This window comes from Pholis gunnellus (genome assembly GCF_910591455.1).
Source record: "Pholis gunnellus genome assembly, chromosome: 1".
In the NCBI taxonomy this organism is placed as follows: Eukaryota; Metazoa; Chordata; class Actinopteri; order Perciformes; family Pholidae; genus Pholis; species Pholis gunnellus.
In genome coordinates this window covers 26,488,164-26,507,523 of record NC_136528.1, presented here as the reverse complement: position 1 = coordinate 26,507,523, position 19,360 = coordinate 26,488,164, and the positions used below count along the sequence as shown (strand labels likewise).

Sequence of the window (19,360 nt, the reverse complement as noted above, 5' to 3'; positions counted from 1 at the left end):
GCACAGAAAAGATGCTCAAGTGTAAAGGAGCCTGATTTCATCAGTATCATGACGGAAATCTACAAGCAATGTCAACAGATTAGTGACGCAGGATGCAAACTGGATACATTCTGTTTTTTTTAATCTTTCCCATTTTCTCGGAGGGATGCTGTGGGGGAAACAGTCAACCGAAAAGAACGGGTACTGTGCTTTTGAATGTGGGTTTAAAAGGAAGCATGTATGTAATTATTAAGGGTGTCTTGAATCTGTTTATGTCTGACTGTACAATTTAGGTGAAACAGAAACACAACTCTCTCTAGGTCTTCAGCGAAATGCTACACACCAGCACTACAGAGCTGTGGAGGGGGAAATGTTTATGATGCCGTGCAACAAGTCTGTGAACCCGCACATGGACGTGGTGTGTTCCAGGACCGGAGAAGGAGCTGATGGCACATCCTTCATCTGTGGGACAGGGTTCCCAGCGGAAGCAAAACATTCTGGAAAGTACGTGTGCAGGTAAATAACCATGTTTCAATTCCCAGATGTGTCTGATTAAACTTAGTTTAAACAATGTTTTTCACTAATGCGGCAACTCACTAGTAAATACTTTGATGACGCAGAGTGGAACCACTTTAAAATACGGTATATTCATTAAGGGACTGGTAGATTGACATTTTTCAAGTCTGTCTTAAATCAACACTCACATGCCCATATGAACATTGAAACCATAATAATAACCAATATTGCTTCTTAAACTTAGCTGTGGAGTTCAAAATCAAGTCCCAAGAAAACACAAATATCCTAATCATTGTGTTTCTACTCCTAAACAAGTCGATATGTGCTCTTCAACAAATTTTGCTTTAGAGATGATGAACCCCTGGTTTTCAAGTGAGCAAAGACAACCGGATCCCTTTCCGTTTTCCTCAGAGCCGAGCAACTACCAACAACACAGGACACGCTGCATTTTGTTTTCCACAGTTACTTTAGTCGTTCCACTGTCCGTCTTTTCTGCTACCAGGGATAGTAACTGTAAAGAGCTTACATTGTTACTATTCCGTAACGGGGGACAACTACCAATAGCTGTCGTATATTAAGCTATTTCCACTTTAAATTAAAGGTTATAACATTTATCAATTTCCTGGCTAGATGTTTTGCATCTTGCCGTCTGTTTTTTGTCGTAATTCCATCCGAATGTGATACCTTTCCTTTCCCGTGACGTGATTGGCTGCTGTCAGAATAATTGAAATATAGGCTGTGTGTTGTCAGGAAAATGAATCGTTGATTCCCTGCACACTTTTTAATAGCTACAGTCTAAGTGAAGTCACAAGTTATTGTCAAAGTCTGTTTACAGTTTTTAACCACCAGTAGCACTATGGAGAGATGTTTTTCTGAGTGGGTTCATGTCTTGTTTGTTCACATACGAGAATGTGGTGCTACACAATGCTGCCAATGGTTTCATACTGTTCCACTGACCTACACAGGGGAAAATATCTAGTTTCAGGTAATTATACACTAATAAAAACATAGTTATCAATATTATATTCAATTGATGCCAATAGCTCTCCCAAAATCCTACACACTGGCACTTCTAGAGTCCATGTCTCAAGTCTGACTCCAGTCAAAGTTGAGTCCACACCTCTGATTTGTAAGTCTGCAATTAATGAACAGCGGCATTTCCATCAATCCACGTCTGATATTTGGTCTCAGTAGTAAAGAGTTTGGCCTGTTTTTTAATTTACATGAACTACATGGACTACAGCAGTTGGGTGGCAAGACACCAATCCAGATTAATGTTTGTGTGTGTGTGTGTGTAAACCGCATGTGGTTGAACTTCTATCAAGTGTTCAGGTCTTTGCTGTCCAGTGGCAGCGAGTTGTTCTTCCACCTGCAGGTGGTGGAGAGGTCAGAGATCAGTCCGGGATGCGTCCAGCCTGAGGAGAACAGTATAGAGCTGTACGTTGATGTAGGTGGGAAAGTCTCCTGCCCCGGTCTCAACTGTAGTAACAACACACATGTCATCTGGTACAAGGTGAAGAACACACATGAACATGGTTCTACGTGTCACTATGGAAACATATAAATCGCTGCAAAAACTCACGTGTGCTTTCTTACAGGGAAACAACGCTGTGTCTAAGCAGCGGAGATCCTCCTGTCAGACGGGGGGGACGTTACATCTCTGCCAAGTCAGTAAACTTGATACTGGTGTATATTTCTGTGATCGACAAGTAATTGAGCAAAGACTCATCTGGACCTTCAGGAGGGCTGTTAAAGTCACAGCCATACGTGAGTGCTCTGTGTGTGTGTGTGTGTGTGTGTGTGTGTGTGTGTGTGTGTGTGTGTGTGTGGTAGAGGTTAGGAATGTACAACTATACAAACATGTAATAATTATATTATATTATATTTAATCAAGATTATCACAGTTATCCCATGGCCACTTTGTACAGCAAAAAAGAGGAGCTGTGTTCACACAACCATGTATTTCTTTTAGCAATGCTAGTGGACTCTAGGGATGGAAATGTTGGTCTGTTACTTGGTCGGTCAGTGGTCCAGACTGAAATATGCAGCCAACATGCTCAAATAAGATGAGGCCTTTCTTAATCTGTGTTTTAGTCTGTACTTGTGAACCTGTAACACTAGCATGCTAACAGGTCCAGTAGCATTCTATGTTAGCATTTAGCTCAAAACACAGCTGTAGCACAGCACTTTTGTTACTTGTGGGATTATACACATAACCGGAGTTAAAAATGTTCTATCCCCCATTTTTAGATCTTGTGACGTACTCACACATGTTCTCATAAGCAATCTTTGTCACCCACTCTTACACAAAATTGTTTATTTGAAAAGATATGTGTATCAATTATATATGCTATGGTCAGATGTTTTTTCAACAGTATTTAAACATTTTAAACAGAATTCACTTTTCTTAGAACACTAGGGAAAACATATATATATGTGTTTACAATGAGGGATGTCTACACCCTATAATACAAACCACCATTTGCATGTTGTCATTTCAGACACGTTTGAGAACATAGACCGTTTGATCAGTTTCAACAAACTTTTTATCAGGTGTGTGAGCTTCTAAAAGCTACTCAAATTACTTAAACTATTAAGAAAGAAGCCTTTGCTGAGGAAGTCACTACTTCATGATGTTTTTTTTCACATTCAGTAAAAAGGCTTAAAGAGATTGTTTTTGAACACTCACCCTCTAAATTGCTTCATATCTGGCTGCCTACCCCCAAAACCACAGGCTTTCTCCACTGCAGGTGGTTAGCTGCCTGTGTGGTTACTGCAATCATTGCCCTACTGTGCAGGATGGTATGCATGCTCAAGATAGTTATGGCGAAACAATACCTTCTAGTCTGTTTTGAGAACAAAAGGCATTAAAGGGTATCACAAGCAAGCAATTCTTCTTTAGTGGCCTTGCTTGCAGTTTTCATTATTATCTGTTAGCATGTTAGCATGACATTAGCTCAAGGCACTGCTGGACCGATATACAGCCTAACAGATGGCATGGCTATTAGTCTGAAATGCAATACACCTCATTACTTTTTAATATATGATTTTCATTTACTTATGACAACTTACATGCATATATAAAAAGGAAATTCATAACGTATAATGTATTTCACTTTATTTCTTTGTTTGTTTTTCTTTCATTTAGTCATTTTAAATCTTCCATACACAAATTGCCCAGCTGTTTCGTTGATTGTGTTATTGATTCCTCTTATCATATGAAGTGTTCGGTCTTACATGTGGATGTTGTTGTGTGTCAAAGCAGAGCTCAGAACTGATTTGTACATTATCTATGTTTCTCAGACACATAGTAAACTAGACCGATTATAATGCAGAACTATCTGACTTTAACAGCTGCCGAAGCAAGTGACTCTCCCAATATTATTTATCCCAATGGCAACATAACAGAGAAAGTGGAGCTTGGTAAGTGTATCCAAATGACATGACACAATCCCACAGCTGACTTAATAACTCATTCAGATGTTTTTAAAATGCCTTTTCGCAGCTATATCAGCTGTACGAATGGGAAAAACAATTCCAAGTTGTTGTCACTCAAAGGTAAACACTGTTAAAACCACTATAATCAGCCTGTAACTGATACGCTTTGCAGCAAACATCCCAGCGTTCACGCATTCTGGTTTGTTGAAACTCACTTGTTGACAAGTTTCAAGAGTTGCCATTCAAAGTTAGATCTTTTACTTATAATGAACTCAGCTGCTATCTAACATTTCATTTTAATGCTGACTGGTTGTAATTGTTGACTTTTAATGCTCAACATGTTGCTGTAGCTTACATTTAGGCTACATATCTGCCCTGATAATGACATGATGCTCTCATCTTTGTCTGAATGACTCATTTGTGTATCTTACAATTTGGTATGATGGTAAGACATTCAATTATAGTATCACTTTTATTATTTTATTAAGTGTTAAATTATAATGGCCATGTTTTTGTACCCATTCTAGGTCAACCTCATACTCTGATGTGTAAGGTACATTTTCCTTTTGAGAGAGAGTTTTCACGGGAGGTGCTGTGGTACATGAATTACGGTAGCAACACGGAGAATATGACTCTACTACCAATGGAGGAGCCACAGTGAGTCACTGCAGTCCCTCTGTTAATGTTTGCTTTTGCTAAGACATAACTGTCTTTCATTATGCTGCACCAGTGATTGCTTGTTATAATGTTGTAAACTTGTAAGTATGAGGATTCCGCTTAATGATAAGTATTCCTTAGAATGCAAGGGAGCTGAAATTCTTCCTCTGTTTCAGACAGACGAATGAGATATTTACAGTGTACGAGGTAATACGAAAAGCCATCATTAAACAGGTGACTCCCGAACACTTGAACAACAGATATACCTGCATCGCCAGCAATATTGTCGGAAACAGCAGTGGCACCATTGAGCTCAAGGAGAAGATTAAAGGTACTGTTGTTTCAATTGTCACCATTATATGTTGTATTCATACAATATTTTATCATAACATTGTTACGTTGCAGCTCAAATAAACCTCATATCGCTCAAACTGAAAACGGTCTATCCGATAAGGTAAAAAATTTAACCAATCTAGTGAGCTGGATGGTGACACCATCCCTAAGGTAACTTTTCACACATAAGGCCACTGACTGATACCAACTGGAAGTTTGAAACATTAGTTTAATGTAAAAAACTGCCACTGGTTCACTCCAACTGCTCTCATCAGCATTGTTTTCATAATATTTTTTTATCTACCCATCACCTGAAGATAGACAGGGTGGGGGTGGAATCCAGAACTAAAGAGCTAAAACGAGAGTGAATACTGGACACAAACATGGCTCAAAATCAATGCTAATGTTGCTCTGTGTCTGCTGGATGTGTAACTTAGTAACTTCCGAGAAGTTCACCATATCAACTTTATATGGTGGTAATAAGTCAACTCTGTGTTTACAGTTCAAACACTCAAGTCCATTATTGATGCTTTAAAGACACAACACAATTCAATGTGCACATTTTTGTTTCAGCGAAATGGCCGTCACTGGTTGGGTATCCCATTGCTTCATTGCTGTTGGTAGCTGGACTAGGAATCATTTTACATGTGAAATGGCTGGAAATACAACTTATCTACAGATCCCACTTCCAACATGGAAAACATGATGGAGGTTAGAATGCACACACACACACACACACACACACACACATACACACACACACACACACACACACACACACACACACACACACACACACACAGCTGAGTTTTCATGACTTTTGGGGAAATTGCATTGACTTACATTCATTTCCTGGAGACCCAAACCCTAACCATAACCGCTACCAGCCTAATCCTAACTTTTACCCTAACCTTAAACCAAGTCTTCACCCTAAATGTAATGATTTACATTATGGGGAAGTGCAATTGTCCCCATTTTGTCCCCTCAAAAAAGCAAGTCCCCACAATGTGACTGTGTAACAGATACATGTCCCCACATGATGGGTAAAACACACACACACACACACACACGCACACACACACACACACAATATCAAGCTGAAACTCAAAGGCAGACTTAGCTTGCCTGCATAATCTGGCATTCTGTCCGCAACAGCTGCTCCTCTTCACAGGATGTGGGTTATTTTATAAAGCCTGACCACAAAATGAAAATTTGTTTTCAGCTTATTCAACCCGACAAAGCATTAAATTAATAAAGTAACTGAAATATTATCATAATGCTTTGAAGTCCTTATCTTAATCCACTTTATGTGCTTGAAAAGTAGGTCGGACACTATGATTTTGCACTTCATGTGGTGGTGACAAAAACAAACTAATCACTTCACTTCAAAGTGTTACTACATTTGCACGAAGAACAAAAATACATGCAAGAACGCAGGTTTCAATTTCTGTTCTGTGTTTTGGTCTTTCACGTCCACCACCAATCAGATGAGAAAGAGTTTGATGTGTTTCTGTCGTATGTGTGGAGCCCGCCATCAGCAGAGGGGATGGGAGTTTCGACCCTTTCCTCCCAGAGAGGACCTGACACTGATGAGGAAGGTATAGGCCAACGTGTCCTGTGCATTTTATTGTCATGTAACTACACTGGAAGAGTAAATTAGCAATGACTTTTATTTGCAGCATGTTTATCCAGCATGGACCCGCTGAACACTGAGGAGGGTAAGTCCACCCAGAGGACACTAGAAGTGGTGCTGCCCCAAGTGTTAGAGGACCGGTGGGGGTATCGCCTCTGTCTGCTGGAGAGGGACGTGGTTCCTGGAGGAGGTCAGAGGATCAAATGTATGTGTGTGTGTGTGTGTGTGTGTGTATTGACCACAAATGTTCCTGACGGTTCCCATTTTGTATTGCAGCATATACAAATGATGTGGTCCTTGCAATACAGAGAAGCCGAATGCTTATCTGTCTCCTGTCAGCTGACTACCTCTCGAACAGCAATGCTGTGTTTGTGCTGGAATCGGGAGTCCAGGTAAGAACTACATTTCACAGAAAGCAGAGGACAAATGCCATGTTCATGTCACGTCGGAGTTATCGTAACTAACAACTTCTGTGAAACTCACATTTTTCAGAAAGCTCTGATATGTGGGATTTGGCGCTTCATAATATGGAAGTGTCAGAAAACCAAATAAATATGGATGCCTCACATTTGCCAAGACAGTCTTCCAATATAATTAAGGCCAAATTAACAAGATTTTATTTTGTCCATGTACATTATTTTAATCCCCACAGGACCAACTCTGTAATCATACAAACGTCCAGATGACTTGAGTGCTCCCGAGTCATTCATTATTGGATTCTTTCTCATCCCTTCGATAGATAGTTATATAGTTAGTTGACTTAATTAATCCCCAGAGGGAAATTAAAACGTCCATCCCACATGACATGAACATGGCATAAGCAGAACGCCAGTGTTGACACAGGAATTAGAGTTGTTATACTGGATGTTGAAAAACCACAACGAAACTTTTGTCTTTCCCATTAAAGTTAACGGATAAATAGACCTACTGTACCTTCCCAGGGATTCTGCAGGGTTCGCACATAAACTTATGGAAATAAATAAAAATATGTCAGACCTTTTAATTACCACAAAATAATTACTTTATTGCAACCACGATTGAATATAAGGGGATAAAATCAATGGATGGATTCAAATACAAAATATCACTTTTCACAATAAGTTTTTGCTCAAATTGACACTCCATTATGAGACATTGAACTTCCTAGCCACTGTAGCTTGGAGTAGTGACAATGTTTGCTGCAGACATGTCTTCACTGACTGGAACTAAACAGTGCCCTTTTATATTGCAAGAAACGTTTGTCGTCTGGTTTGAGTTCCCAGCAACATAAATCCTGTATGAAATTCTCAAATAACCACATTGGTTTCCTTTTATTGATTTTCTTACATAAACTAAAACCAGTAGGCTGTGGATGGTAGGACAATCTGTCATCTATGTTTTGTTGAGTGGTTAAGTTTCTTTTTTTTTATGACATGTGTATTATTGTTTTGAACCACTATTTTTATTGTTCAAAACACAAATCCTCATTGATTTGCTACTTTGTCCATATCTTTAGGCTTTGCTGCAAAACTCCACCCTCAAACTCCTGCTGATATGGACCAGTAGAGCCTCAGCATCCCTCATCCAGCCGGACTCCCCGCTGCCCACCCTGGTCCAAAGGGCCTTGAAGGTGCTACCCAGTCTGGATTGGACCTCAGGCAAACCCGCCAGAGCCACCAGCAATTTCTGGAGGTCTTTGAGGAAGGCCATGCCGGATCAGAAAGTGAAGCTGGTTTCACTCATGCAGAACCAGAAACATTTTATCCTGACGTGATGTACAGCGTTTTATTTTACAATGCAGCCCGTGCACACTGAAACTGTTTGCTGGCCAGTGCAAGACATGAATGAACAAATGTGTGAAGGTAATTTCCATGATGGTAATGATGCAAAATCAGTAAGTATCATTTTCAAATGAAGGGAAAACAGTGAGTCACCCTTTGTGCCATGTTCGGGGCATTAAGTGGTATGTAGTCTGATCTTTAATTTCCATCTGTATCAAAAATAAACTTTCAGTTAAACAGTGCAAATCAATCAATTCTCAACTTCTACAAGCATTAAAAAGAATGAATATAAGGATGTCTACTAATACACTGATAAACAAAATATAAAACCCCCAAAAGATGGATGCTATTAACAATTTAACTCAAACAACCTTGAATGTCTCTTTCTATATACATTTAAGCAGAGAAAACATATGCTGTGGGATGTAGTCCATGTATTATCACAGCAGACATGTCAGCAATAAACATTTGACTCATAATCATCATTCAAATTTTTTATTTGACTGACGTTTAAATATGTAATGAAGAGAGTTGTTTTATGAAACAGGTTGTAGATTAGATGTGATTCATTTGGGAAAGCACAACAGTCAGATAGCTGACAGAGGAGTTTATATTTTTTAATCCAGGGAATTTTCCAAAAGTCAGGCACAGGAGAAGTAACCACATTTATCTGAACTAAAAGGCTTGGCGTATTAATTCTGAAGTTTGGGCTTGCTGATGTTAAAAGTGGTAATGAAAAAGGTTTTGAGTACCTAATTATTGCTAATCTGCATTGTAACCTGACAGTTCCTCCCCACAATCAAAACATGTTTTGTCTTTTTACCTGTAGTGCTATTTAATAATCGATATGGTTTTGGTGCGAGTTGCCTTGTGTAAGAGATATCAGCTGTAGAGATGTCTGCCATCTCAAGAAGAATATATGGTGCTCTGCTTGTGGTGCTCAAAGTGCCAAAGAAAAAGGTATTCTCAACAGCAATGTCTCTTTCCAGAAATCATGAACCACAGACCTCGTTGTGAGGAGTTTCATGTAGGAACTATTTTCTTTCTACCAAACTGCACCAACCTATCTGATCACAGAGCGGGAGGGAGAACGCATCTATACTCGATACTGCTAGCTCGCCTAGCACCACTGAGCTAGCTAATGTTACTGCTCAGCTGAGGAGGACGCCATTAATGTTTACATCTCACGCGTGCACGAGCCTCTCGTCCATGAGTAGATGCACGCTCTCTTTTGCACTATTGTGATACAGTTGGAGGGTGTAGTTTGGTAGAAAGAAAATAGTTCCTACACAAAACTGCTCACAACACGGTCTGTGGAATATTTTGAGTAACCGTGTCATGACTACTGAAAAGAGACATTGCTGTTGAGTTTGTTTGTTCACTTTGACCACCACAAGCCGAGCACCGTATAGTCACTTTACATTAGAGAGCAGGCAGACAATTCTACGGCCACTATCTCCAAAACTAGGCAACTCACACCAAAACAATCTAGATTGATTAGTAGCACTACGGGTAAAAGGACAAATATTTATTAATAATACATTTTTGGGGGGTGAACTGTCCCTTAAATATGACTGTTACCAGGACCCTGGTAACTCCGTGACTTCACAGTTGTCAACTAAAAGCACATTAGCAGTCCTGTCATTGGGAACATAACAAAGAAAATTACAGACACATTTTTTGCCAGATTCCATAAAGCAGACTTACAGAAATACAGCAATGAACAAGCAAATCCAGAAATACTGGCACAAAGCTCAGACAAAACAAACTGCCCATGAGGCGTCACAGCTGGTGAAAACAAAGCGTTGTACATTGATGCTGAGAAACTAAATGAAACAACAATCCATGTACGTCGAGTCGAAGCCGCACAATAACATAACTCTTAAATACACACACTGCCATTTGTGGATTTAAAAATAAAACATTATCACAGTTCTATGTACGTTTTATACAAATATTTGACAAGCGACACTTGCTCAGGACCACACCCAACCAGCTTCAGATAGGAACAAGCATGTCCCAAAAGGGGGATGAGGGCGCTACGATGTTTGATTTTTTTCATTATCCAGCTGAAAACAACCATATAATTCTACACAGTTTAAATGGCTATTTTGTTTGTCCCATATCTTCAATGGGTATATCCCCCCACTCTTCACCTCTCATCACAGAGGGTTGACACACTGGTACCTCTCCTCTCACTTAGTGTCAGCCGGTAGTGGTTAGAAACGTAAACTTGAGCTCAGTCACTGAGTATCGAAGGCTTAAATTATTCCTCATTGCATGTCCACAAAGCTGAGAAGTTGTCAAAACCGAGGGTACAGTGAAGAATCCTTTGAGCCTTCGTAGATATCTCTGACATGGTTTAAACTATACAAAAGCATCCATTAGTCACAAAAACTGTGGTAGTCATTTACAATTTGTCTGCTTGGGCCTTCATCTTCCTCTCCCAAAGTTTTTGATGATCAGAGAAACCCTGCTTGCCCTTGTTGAAGGAATTAGGTCCCGCAGATGTTGGTGTCTCCCTAATAAAGATAGTGGATCAGTCATGTCAAAAATAACTTTATAAAAGCAGAAGCTGAGGGAAAAATGATAAAGTACACCATGTATCTGTGTGCTTATACCTGCCAATGTTCTTCATCCTCATCTTTGCTTCTGGGGGCATCTCCTCAGGTTCACTCTGCATGGCATGAGAGAGTTTAAATCAGCCTCTGCATATATGTTTAAGGAGTTATACAACTATGACATTAATCTGTGCGTGTGTGTGTGTGTGTGTGTTGGTCTGTGTGCGCTCTTACGTCATCCTCGTCTTCGTTAAAAACAGACGCCAGCCCTGACTTTTTTGGAGGAGCTGACGGTGCGGGCTCTTTGGGTTTCTAGAACAGATTGCAGATGCGAGATATAGGGAAACGAAAAAGCACCACACCTCTTCACTCTCTTCATATAATTCAAAAGAAAAGATGGTAAAACGTATCAAATGTGAGGTTTTGCAGCTGTTCTTCACTTGATGAATAAATGGATTCATTTGTCATCAATGGACAGGCAGTCACTACTCAATGCTACACACTCACTGTTGCTCCAAGTTTGATAGATATGGGGTTCGACTTCTTCCCCATCGGACTGCTCATGCTAAAGCCTATCTTGGAGACTTTGCGGGGGGCTGGTGGGTCCTCTGAGGACTCGTCCTCGTCTTCAGGTGTGAGATGCTCAGATGTGCGTTTGACCGTGGCCCCTTCTCCTCCCACAGTGCTACAAGAGACAGGCTTAGTTTTCACTCTGTCCCCCTCCTCCTGCGGCCCTGCTTGAGGCAAGACAACTCAACAAGGTGAACAACCGTTTCCTGTGAACTTGAGAATAATAAAAGCTATCACCTTTACCTCTGTTCCTAACGTTACGTTTCTTGCCATTAACTAACCACAGGTAACTAAAGTTGTTATCGTTGTGTTATCAGTTAACTTACTGTTTCAAAAGTCCACCTAGGAACTGTGTGTGCAGAAACGATGTACAATGTTACCTATGAGTAACGTACAGTAGGGTCTGAGAGGAGATAACGTTGTTACTAATATGGTGTTATTAACCTGTGCTAACTAACTTGCACACTAGCTAGGCTAATTGCAGGTTAGCAAACCAACAAGAGACCTTTCTGCTACAAGCCAGTCTTTACTTTATAACCTGTCTAGCGTTAGAAGTATCTTTAGCCTGGTAGTTACTGCCCATCGCCTTTACATAACCAAATAGGGAACGTTAATACAAATTAAACTGTTACTCCGCGTTAGCATTAGCTAGCCAGTGATACGTAGCTAACATTAAGTTAGCTTAGTGAAGTTGTAAGAACGTTTCCTCTGTCTAACATTAGCTAGGGACGCTTTTAATGGATAGGCAGCAATTCGAGCTAATGCTAAATACTTCCTATTTCTCAAACACATTTAGACGTTAAAACAGCATAAATATCACCTCCGTCGTCGGTGCCACCTCTTCTGTTATGCTCGTAATCCGCCATGATTTCTTCTGTGAAACTCTCCAGCTCATGCCACTGCACTCCTCCAGCGCTGTGTAACAAACACGCTCCATACAGACTGTTAAGAAGAAGAAGAAGAAAGAAGACCTGTAGAGTAAATACTATTCAAGTAACAGTTTGCCTAATGATTGGAAACTAAATATAATTTAGTCAATTTGTAGTGGAACATGGGGGTGTACAAGTACAAAAAAATCAATTTATCTTTTCAGTAATAATCAAAGACGTTATTTTCTCGAGTATAAGTACAACAGGATATTGGCAAATCCCTTTTTGCACATTTGTATTTGCACAATAGGGGGAAGAACATCTTGCACATTTATGGGAGTAGTAGAAAAAACCCAATAATAAACCTGCCCCGTGGATCAAGCACTATAATCGTTCGATGATTTTATCTAATAAACTGGATTAATAGATGTACATTATCGGGTAGGTAGGGTAGAATTTAATCTCGGATCTACACTCCTAAGGGAAGGTGGCGGTAATGCACCTAATACGCTGGTTGTCAACCTCCTTTAAAGCCAAGAAGAAGAAAAGGAAGAAGATGGAGAAATATGACAGTAAGCTAATTTGGTAAACAGACAGCTAGCTGGTAAGAATAAAGACGTAACGCCACCAATTATAGCATAGGTTTGTTATGATGAGCTGTTCATAGAAATTACAAAGCGATTTGGGCTAACGTTAAAAATGGACGTTGATGTGGCATTTTGGCAGTTGTAGTCTGGAAGTCGCTAAGCTTATATTAGATGTTCCTGATGTGCTATGCTAGCTGACAGCTAACAGCTAACGTTTGTTGACACTTAAGCTTTCGTACCATATGTTTCTCTCCAATGGACCAAAAGGTTATCGCGTAGTTTGCTTTCAATAATGAATGTCTCAGCTAATAAGTAGCATTGCATTTTCTTTCTGTATTTCTCTGGCTGTCATTCTCAAATAACTTTTTTATTTGTCCTATTTCTCCCAGGCCCTTAAAAGCTTGGCGTTAAACAATGTACCAGTCAAGATGGGGCAGACCCTGTGCATATGCTCCCGTGGCTCATTCACCATTGATAACAAAAAATATTACTTTGTCCAGAAACTAGACGAAGGGTAAGATAACATTTTGAAGTTGATGTATTAAACTCCACACCTTTTCAATTTAATCGTGATATTTTGTTTTTCTGTCAAGAAACCATTTAAAACCACATCACTGATCTATCTCATTACAATGAACATGGACACTGTGCGTTATTTTAAGTCTATCCTCCGTACACTGTCCCTGATACAATTAATACTAACTTGAAATCCAATCCATGTCCACACTATTTATTCCTCTTTGTGGCACATCTTTGATAAATGTAGTCCTCAGCTGTTATGGTCAATTATTTAGCCTTTTAAAAAATGAAAGTCCAATCTCTAGAATCAAGTCTCTCTGTGTCTTCTCGTCAGGGGGTTCAGTTATGTGGACCTGGTGGAGGGGGCCAAGGATGGGCGCTTCTACGCCTTGAAGAGGATCCTGTGCCATGACCGTGAAGGCCATCAGGAGGCTCAGACAGAAGTGGAGATGCATCAGATTTTTAATCACCCCAATGTCTTGAGTCTGGTTGCACACACCTTTGTTGACCGTGGAGGCAAGACTGAAGCCTGGTTACTTCTGCCTTATATCAGAGTAAGTTGGTGCAGTATAACCAAAATAACCCTGGTGGAACTGATCTGATTCTGATATGTTGGTGCGTTTGTGTGAACAGAAAGGCAGTCTGTGGTCTGTTCTGGAGAAGCTAAGAGACAAGGGGAGCTCGATGCCTGAAAAACAGATCTTGCAAATCCTGCGTGGCATCTGCTCTGGACTCAAGGCCATTCATGAAAAAGGCTATGCACACAGGTAATCTGTCTTCACATACACACACGCATAAAAACAAACGTTTGCCAGCATAAAGACTTGTGCTGGCTTGGCCACACCAGAGTCTATTTGAAGTCCTGGAGTCATTTCTGATCGTAGTATACACCCTGCACTGTGATCAAAAAGCAGAAACATCTTTTAACATGCATGTTATTGTTTACTCAGAGACCTGAAACCTACAAATGTGCTTCTGGATGAGGATGACAGGCCGCTTCTGATGGACCTGGGCTCTATGAACCGTGCCAGGATTGAGGTAAGGGCACAAAATCTATGAAGACTTTGTTACATTTTACTGATCACTTTAGAAGCATTGATACTATTTGTTTATTTAAGCCTGAGATCACTTTGTTCTTTATGCAGCACCAAAAGCAAAATGCTGTGTTGTTCATGAGGTTGGATTCTGAATGTGTAAGAAGAGAGTGCACCACTTCCATTATTTCATCTGTGATATTAAAAAGTAATGGACATTAATGTGAAATGAATGCTTTTACTGTAGTAAGACATTTAAAATGTTTCAGAATCTTTTATCTCTGGTCTTGAATTTAAGACCGAGGGATGAAAGCAAGCTATGACAAATAGCAGTAGTGGGTAATTTCTAACCTCTTAACATTTAGTGTCAACTTATCCTTTTGAAGATAATGTCAATACTCACTATTCTATTATTTTAGAAGAGAGGTCCCGATTCTTTCCTCTAGATGGCGGCGTTTTAATGCCAATAAACCACATATTCAAAATATCATGCTCATTCATTTCTCAGAATACAGCTTTCTGGATGTTTTACTAATGCAAATAGAGATGTATCAAGCAGAAGCCTAAGTCATGTTACTTGGGGTTAATCTTAAAGCACAATAAATTCCACAGTTTTCTGCCTGGAGGAAGATTCGTAAATGCTTCCAACAATGTTTGTTGCTCATTTTAGCGCATAGAGCTTGTACAAGTTCGTCATGATCTTTGTTTACATGTTACGTACGTTTATTTGATCATATCTGTGCTGTTGGAGCTAACAACACTGATTGTCCCCCTTGAAACACTCATATTGGACTTACAACATTTAGCTGTTTTTGTTTTTTTTTCCTTTTAATGACACTGAATTAATTTCAGGTTAGAGGAACCAGAGAAGCCATGACCATACAGGACTGGGCAGCCCAGCGGTGCACCATTTCTTACAGGGCTCCTGAACTCTTTAATGTAGAGAGCCACTGCATTATAGACGAGCGCACTGATATCTGGGTAAATACTATTCTTCATTCCATTTGTAGGTTGTGCTTGTTGTTTTCTGTTCTCTGAACCCAAGTGCTAATGCTACTGTGGATCCTTCGCTCACTACTTCTTTCTCTCATCTTTCGATGTCTTCTCATACTCCTCCAGTCACTCGGCTGTGTGCTTTACTGCATGATGATGTTGGAGGGGCCGTATGACATGGTGTTTCAGAAGGGGGACAGCGTTGCCCTGGCTGTCCAGAATCCAGTGACCATCCCACAGTCTTGCAGGTCAGTTATAACATCACCTTACAGTGTTACTTGAACAAAGTTTCCTGTCAACGTTTCTGTTGCTGCCATGGATAGTGGATGGAAAAATACATTTTAGTGTCTCTGCGCCATTCTTGTAAACGCGATGCCTCAGGAATGCCTTGAGGGAATTTCTTCAAATTTAGCACAAACTTGGGCTCAAGGATGAACTGATTAGTGAAAAAGGTTTTTGGTTGTTACTTAAGAATTCATATGCTAATCATAAAAAAATCACACAAATATCTAACAGGATAAAATGATGAAATGTTGAGATTTTGGACCGACATGAAAGGTAAACTGTAACTTGAATGGTTGGTGGAGGAATACATCAACATAGCAATAATTCTATTTTCCATTTAGAAGTTGAACCAAAGTAATTGTAAGTAGATGCAACTGATTTTAAGAATGAACTGTAAACTAACAGTCACAAAACTCACCCAATTAACATTGAGGATAAAAACGTGTAAATGTGCTCCATACGTAATTCAGAGCATATCTATTGCCTCCAGACGGCTCTCAACATGGAGATGGCTGAGTAGGCAGCAAGTAGCTAACGGTGCTAACAGCAAGAACAGTGCAAACAAAGGCAACAGTGCTGACAGAGCTAACAGTGTTTGCATGCACTTAAATGCCTGTCTCTGCTCAGGTAGCCATTACTCCACTGTATCTCTACATTTCAAATTGTTGTTTGCTGCTGTAATATTGCTCTTAAGATTTAATGCCATTGCAGACCAAATTTTTTCTTCCATTGACATTTTTCTTCATTTACTAAAAGCCATTGTCTGCAGCAAAGGTGAGTTTTTTTTGTTTTAGGTTGGGTTTCTTTGCGTATGAACTCCACTTCCATTTTGTGCAAAATATACAGAAGTCATATTAATAATGATCCTGTGATTGGTGGTAATGATGCGCGCCTGTTCTTAAGATTGAAAGTCACTCATAAAGGTTTGTATAACTAAATAAATATAGATCAAAGTTCTAATTAGTTTTTTGTTTGTCTTGCGCCCAGCTACTCGCAGGGCCTGCAGATGCTGCTGAGCTCCATAATGGTGTCAAATCCCCAGGAGAGACCAAACGTCAACTGGGTTCTTGACCAGGTACAAGACCTGCAGAGTCGCAGCCCCAACACCCAAACCAACATGGTCTGATCTTGCACGGTGCGCTGAATGTGGGATCTTGGAAACCTTTGCACACATAAATGAACGTCTATTATTTTGAGCTAAAAAAATATTTCTTTTATTTATTGACTTTAGCGTAAAAGCCTGGGTGCAGACTTTCTCTGAGTTTGGGGAGCTTGGCAACATTTCCTTTGAATCATATAATCCAGCCTGCGTATTCCAGTGGACGCTTGTAGTCCTTGCAGACTTTATCTGAAGAATCTGAAAGGCCCTGCAATATAGTACACAATGCTTCTAATAATTAAGTGGCTTTACCTTGTCCCCACTTTTATTTTGTTCAATGTGAAGCTGGAGCTAGCAGCCTGTTATCTTAGCTTAGCATAACTACTGGGAGGTGGGGGAAACTGCTAGCCTTCTAAAACTCTCTAGTTATCATGTTATGTCTTGTTTGTTTAATTTGTACAAAACCAAAATGTAAAAACAACGATTGTGGTTCTGTGAATATATTATATTATGTTAGTGAGCTTTAGAGGTGCTGGTAGGCTGATTGTGTTGCCTTTGGACAGATCTGTTTCCCCCTGTTTCTAGTCTTTATGCTAAGCTAAACTCACCATCTGCTGGTAGTAGCCTTAGCATAAAAGTATATTTTTAAAGATTCCTTTAAAAAAAAAACAAAGAAACCATTTTTGTCTTAAAATTGTAGTTTGCATTTTTAATAAGAAAAGGGATAACATAAAAGCTTTGCCAAACTTCCCGGTGTGTGAAAGCTACCGAGTTGAATACATATCAGATTTCATTCCCTACCCAGAAGGAATATGGTCCAGTTCCCTTAATTGTTTTTGTGTATGTGTAACATATTGTGGTTACACATGTGTGTGCTGTAATCATGGATAAACAACGACGCCTTCGGCTTTCCTCACACCTTCACTTGTACTGTTTGTCTCTACGGGTGTAGAGTTAAGAGGCAGAGTTCTCCTCACCTGCTATGCTGCATTCAAACACACAGAGGTGCTCCACCATCACAGTCCCCTGCTCCACATATCAACATGGGGATGTTTCTGTCTGTACTGTTGATATGGTACAACAGCAAAGTGTCTGCTTGCGTAAAAATGAAAAAGAAAGGGGTCAGTCACTTATACCATTAAATAATCATTTTTAATCAGTTTAAGGAGTGACTTTTTTTTATTAATTAAATCAAAGTTATTGTCATATTATATCTGCCATTGCAGTTTAACCTTTCACTGTATTGTCTTTTTAAACTGTTTTTGTCATTACACCTCTGCTTATGTTAAATTGTGGGTTTCCTGTCGTATGAATGTGGTCTCACACTTTTGTTCTCTCAGGGTTCACCCACATCTCAAAGGGCCTGGCAGTCTGAAGCAGTAGACCTAAATGCTACCATTTTAATAGCATTATTGGATTAAATAATACTTTGGGTATTTAAGTTAAGATGAATGCTTTTGTGACTCTGTAATGCGGTGATATTGGTAAGAACTAAAACAAATAAAAAATCCTTGGTGGTTAACTTACAGTTAAATGTTGGAATGGTTATTTTTATGCTAAGTTTGGTTATGTCGGATGACTATGAATTTTTCTGTTAATGGCGAGCTAATGCTGATATCATGCAGCTGGTAAACTAAGGATTTCTGTAAGTGTACTGATGAAGTTCACAGATATCAATAAGTAAGAGTGTGTTGTTTGGTTATGGAAAAATTTGTTGAAATTCAGTTTCATCTCTTATTCATTGCACAGTAAAGGATAAATAAACATTGAATATGTAGCGCTCTGTATACACTTTTTAATATAATTGTGAAATAAAACCACATCCTACAATAAAAAGTAGTTGGTCAACAATAGTATTTCAGTCAATACTCAGTTACCTGTATTTCTTAGTAAGCATGATGTTTCCAATACGGCCAAATATATATATATATATATATATATATATATATAGCTAAGAAGTCTCCATCGACAAACGGGTTAAAACGAAGAGCTCAGTTACTTTAACCCGACAGTGGGATGCTTTCCAATAAGTCATTAATAAATCCATGTTCTGCCTTTCTCTCTGTGATGGAGGAAGTATTCAGATTCTTTACTTAGGTAAAGGCAGTAATACTGTAGTATAAAATATCCATTGCAAGTCGCAATTTTGTGAAAATACTTTATGTATCAAAAGTTAAAATATTAATTCAGAAAATGCAAATGTGTATGTATTCTATTATTGCATACTACATTATTATTACTAATGCATTGATGTGTAATTAGAATTTGATTGTTGTAGTGGGTAATTTTAACTAGTTTAATCTATAACAAAGTATCATAATTTATAATCTAATATCAACTAAAAAAATTATTTACTTGTGTATTTGGGGCTGAGTAGAATTATAAAGGTGCATGAAATGGAAACAGAAAATTACAAATATTTAAGTATTTTATTTCTGGACGGTACTGGAGTAATTGTAGGCTACTTTAATTTCATTACTGCCTGCTAGATTTTCTGTCAACTGTGAAGGGAAAAGAAAAGCTCACA

The 19,360-nt window shown here is 39.2% G+C and overlaps 3 protein-coding genes across 6 annotated transcripts; 2 read left to right on the top strand and 1 right to left on the bottom strand.

Moving 5' to 3' along the window:
• Positions 1–57: 57 nt before the first annotated feature.
• Positions 58–8,309, top strand: LOC306697435 (interleukin-18 receptor accessory protein-like; the record flags this gene model as incomplete). 2 transcript variants are annotated; one of them, XM_079161341.1, is made up of 12 exons in its annotated part: positions 58–180; positions 273–495; positions 1,843–2,008; positions 2,094–2,262; positions 3,850–3,918; positions 4,461–4,590; positions 4,767–4,921; positions 5,497–5,634; positions 6,411–6,521; positions 6,603–6,746; positions 6,833–6,948; positions 8,052–8,309. In XM_079161341.1, the coding sequence occupies 12 exons, from the start codon at positions 93–95 to the stop codon at positions 8,307–8,309; spliced, it is 1,767 nt and encodes a 588-aa protein (XP_079017467.1). The 2 variants fall into 2 exon arrangements, with proteins under 2 accessions (XP_079017467.1, XP_079017468.1); XM_079161342.1 differs by having other exon boundaries at positions 93–180; positions 300–495.
• A 2,389-nt stretch (positions 8,310–10,698) lies between these two features.
• pcnp (PEST proteolytic signal containing nuclear protein) lies at positions 10,699–12,332 on the bottom strand (the record flags this gene model as incomplete). 2 transcript variants are annotated; one of them, XM_079161367.1, is made up of 5 exons in its annotated part: positions 10,699–10,838; positions 10,938–10,993; positions 11,112–11,189; positions 11,385–11,611; positions 12,268–12,332. In XM_079161367.1, the coding sequence occupies 5 exons, from the start codon at positions 12,311–12,313 to the stop codon at positions 10,727–10,729; spliced, it is 519 nt and encodes a 172-aa protein (XP_079017493.1). In that variant the 3' UTR covers positions 10,699–10,726. The 2 variants fall into 2 exon arrangements, with proteins under 2 accessions (XP_079017493.1, XP_079017492.1); XM_079161366.1 differs by having other exon boundaries at positions 11,385–11,614; positions 12,268–12,313.
• A 533-nt stretch (positions 12,333–12,865) lies between these two features.
• stk16 (serine/threonine kinase 16) lies at positions 12,866–18,641 on the top strand. Of its 2 annotated transcripts, none has more exons than XM_079180120.1 (8): positions 12,866–12,888; positions 13,293–13,417; positions 13,757–13,976; positions 14,056–14,189; positions 14,373–14,460; positions 15,309–15,437; positions 15,576–15,697; positions 16,722–18,641. In XM_079180120.1, exons 1-8 carry the CDS (start codon positions 12,883–12,885, stop codon positions 16,858–16,860), a joined length of 963 nt encoding a protein of 320 aa, XP_079036246.1. In that variant the 5' UTR covers positions 12,866–12,882; the 3' UTR covers positions 16,861–18,641. The 2 variants fall into 2 exon arrangements, with proteins under 2 accessions (XP_079036246.1, XP_079036247.1); XM_079180121.1 differs by having other exon boundaries at positions 12,869–12,920.
• Positions 18,642–19,360: the final 719 nt, after the last annotated feature.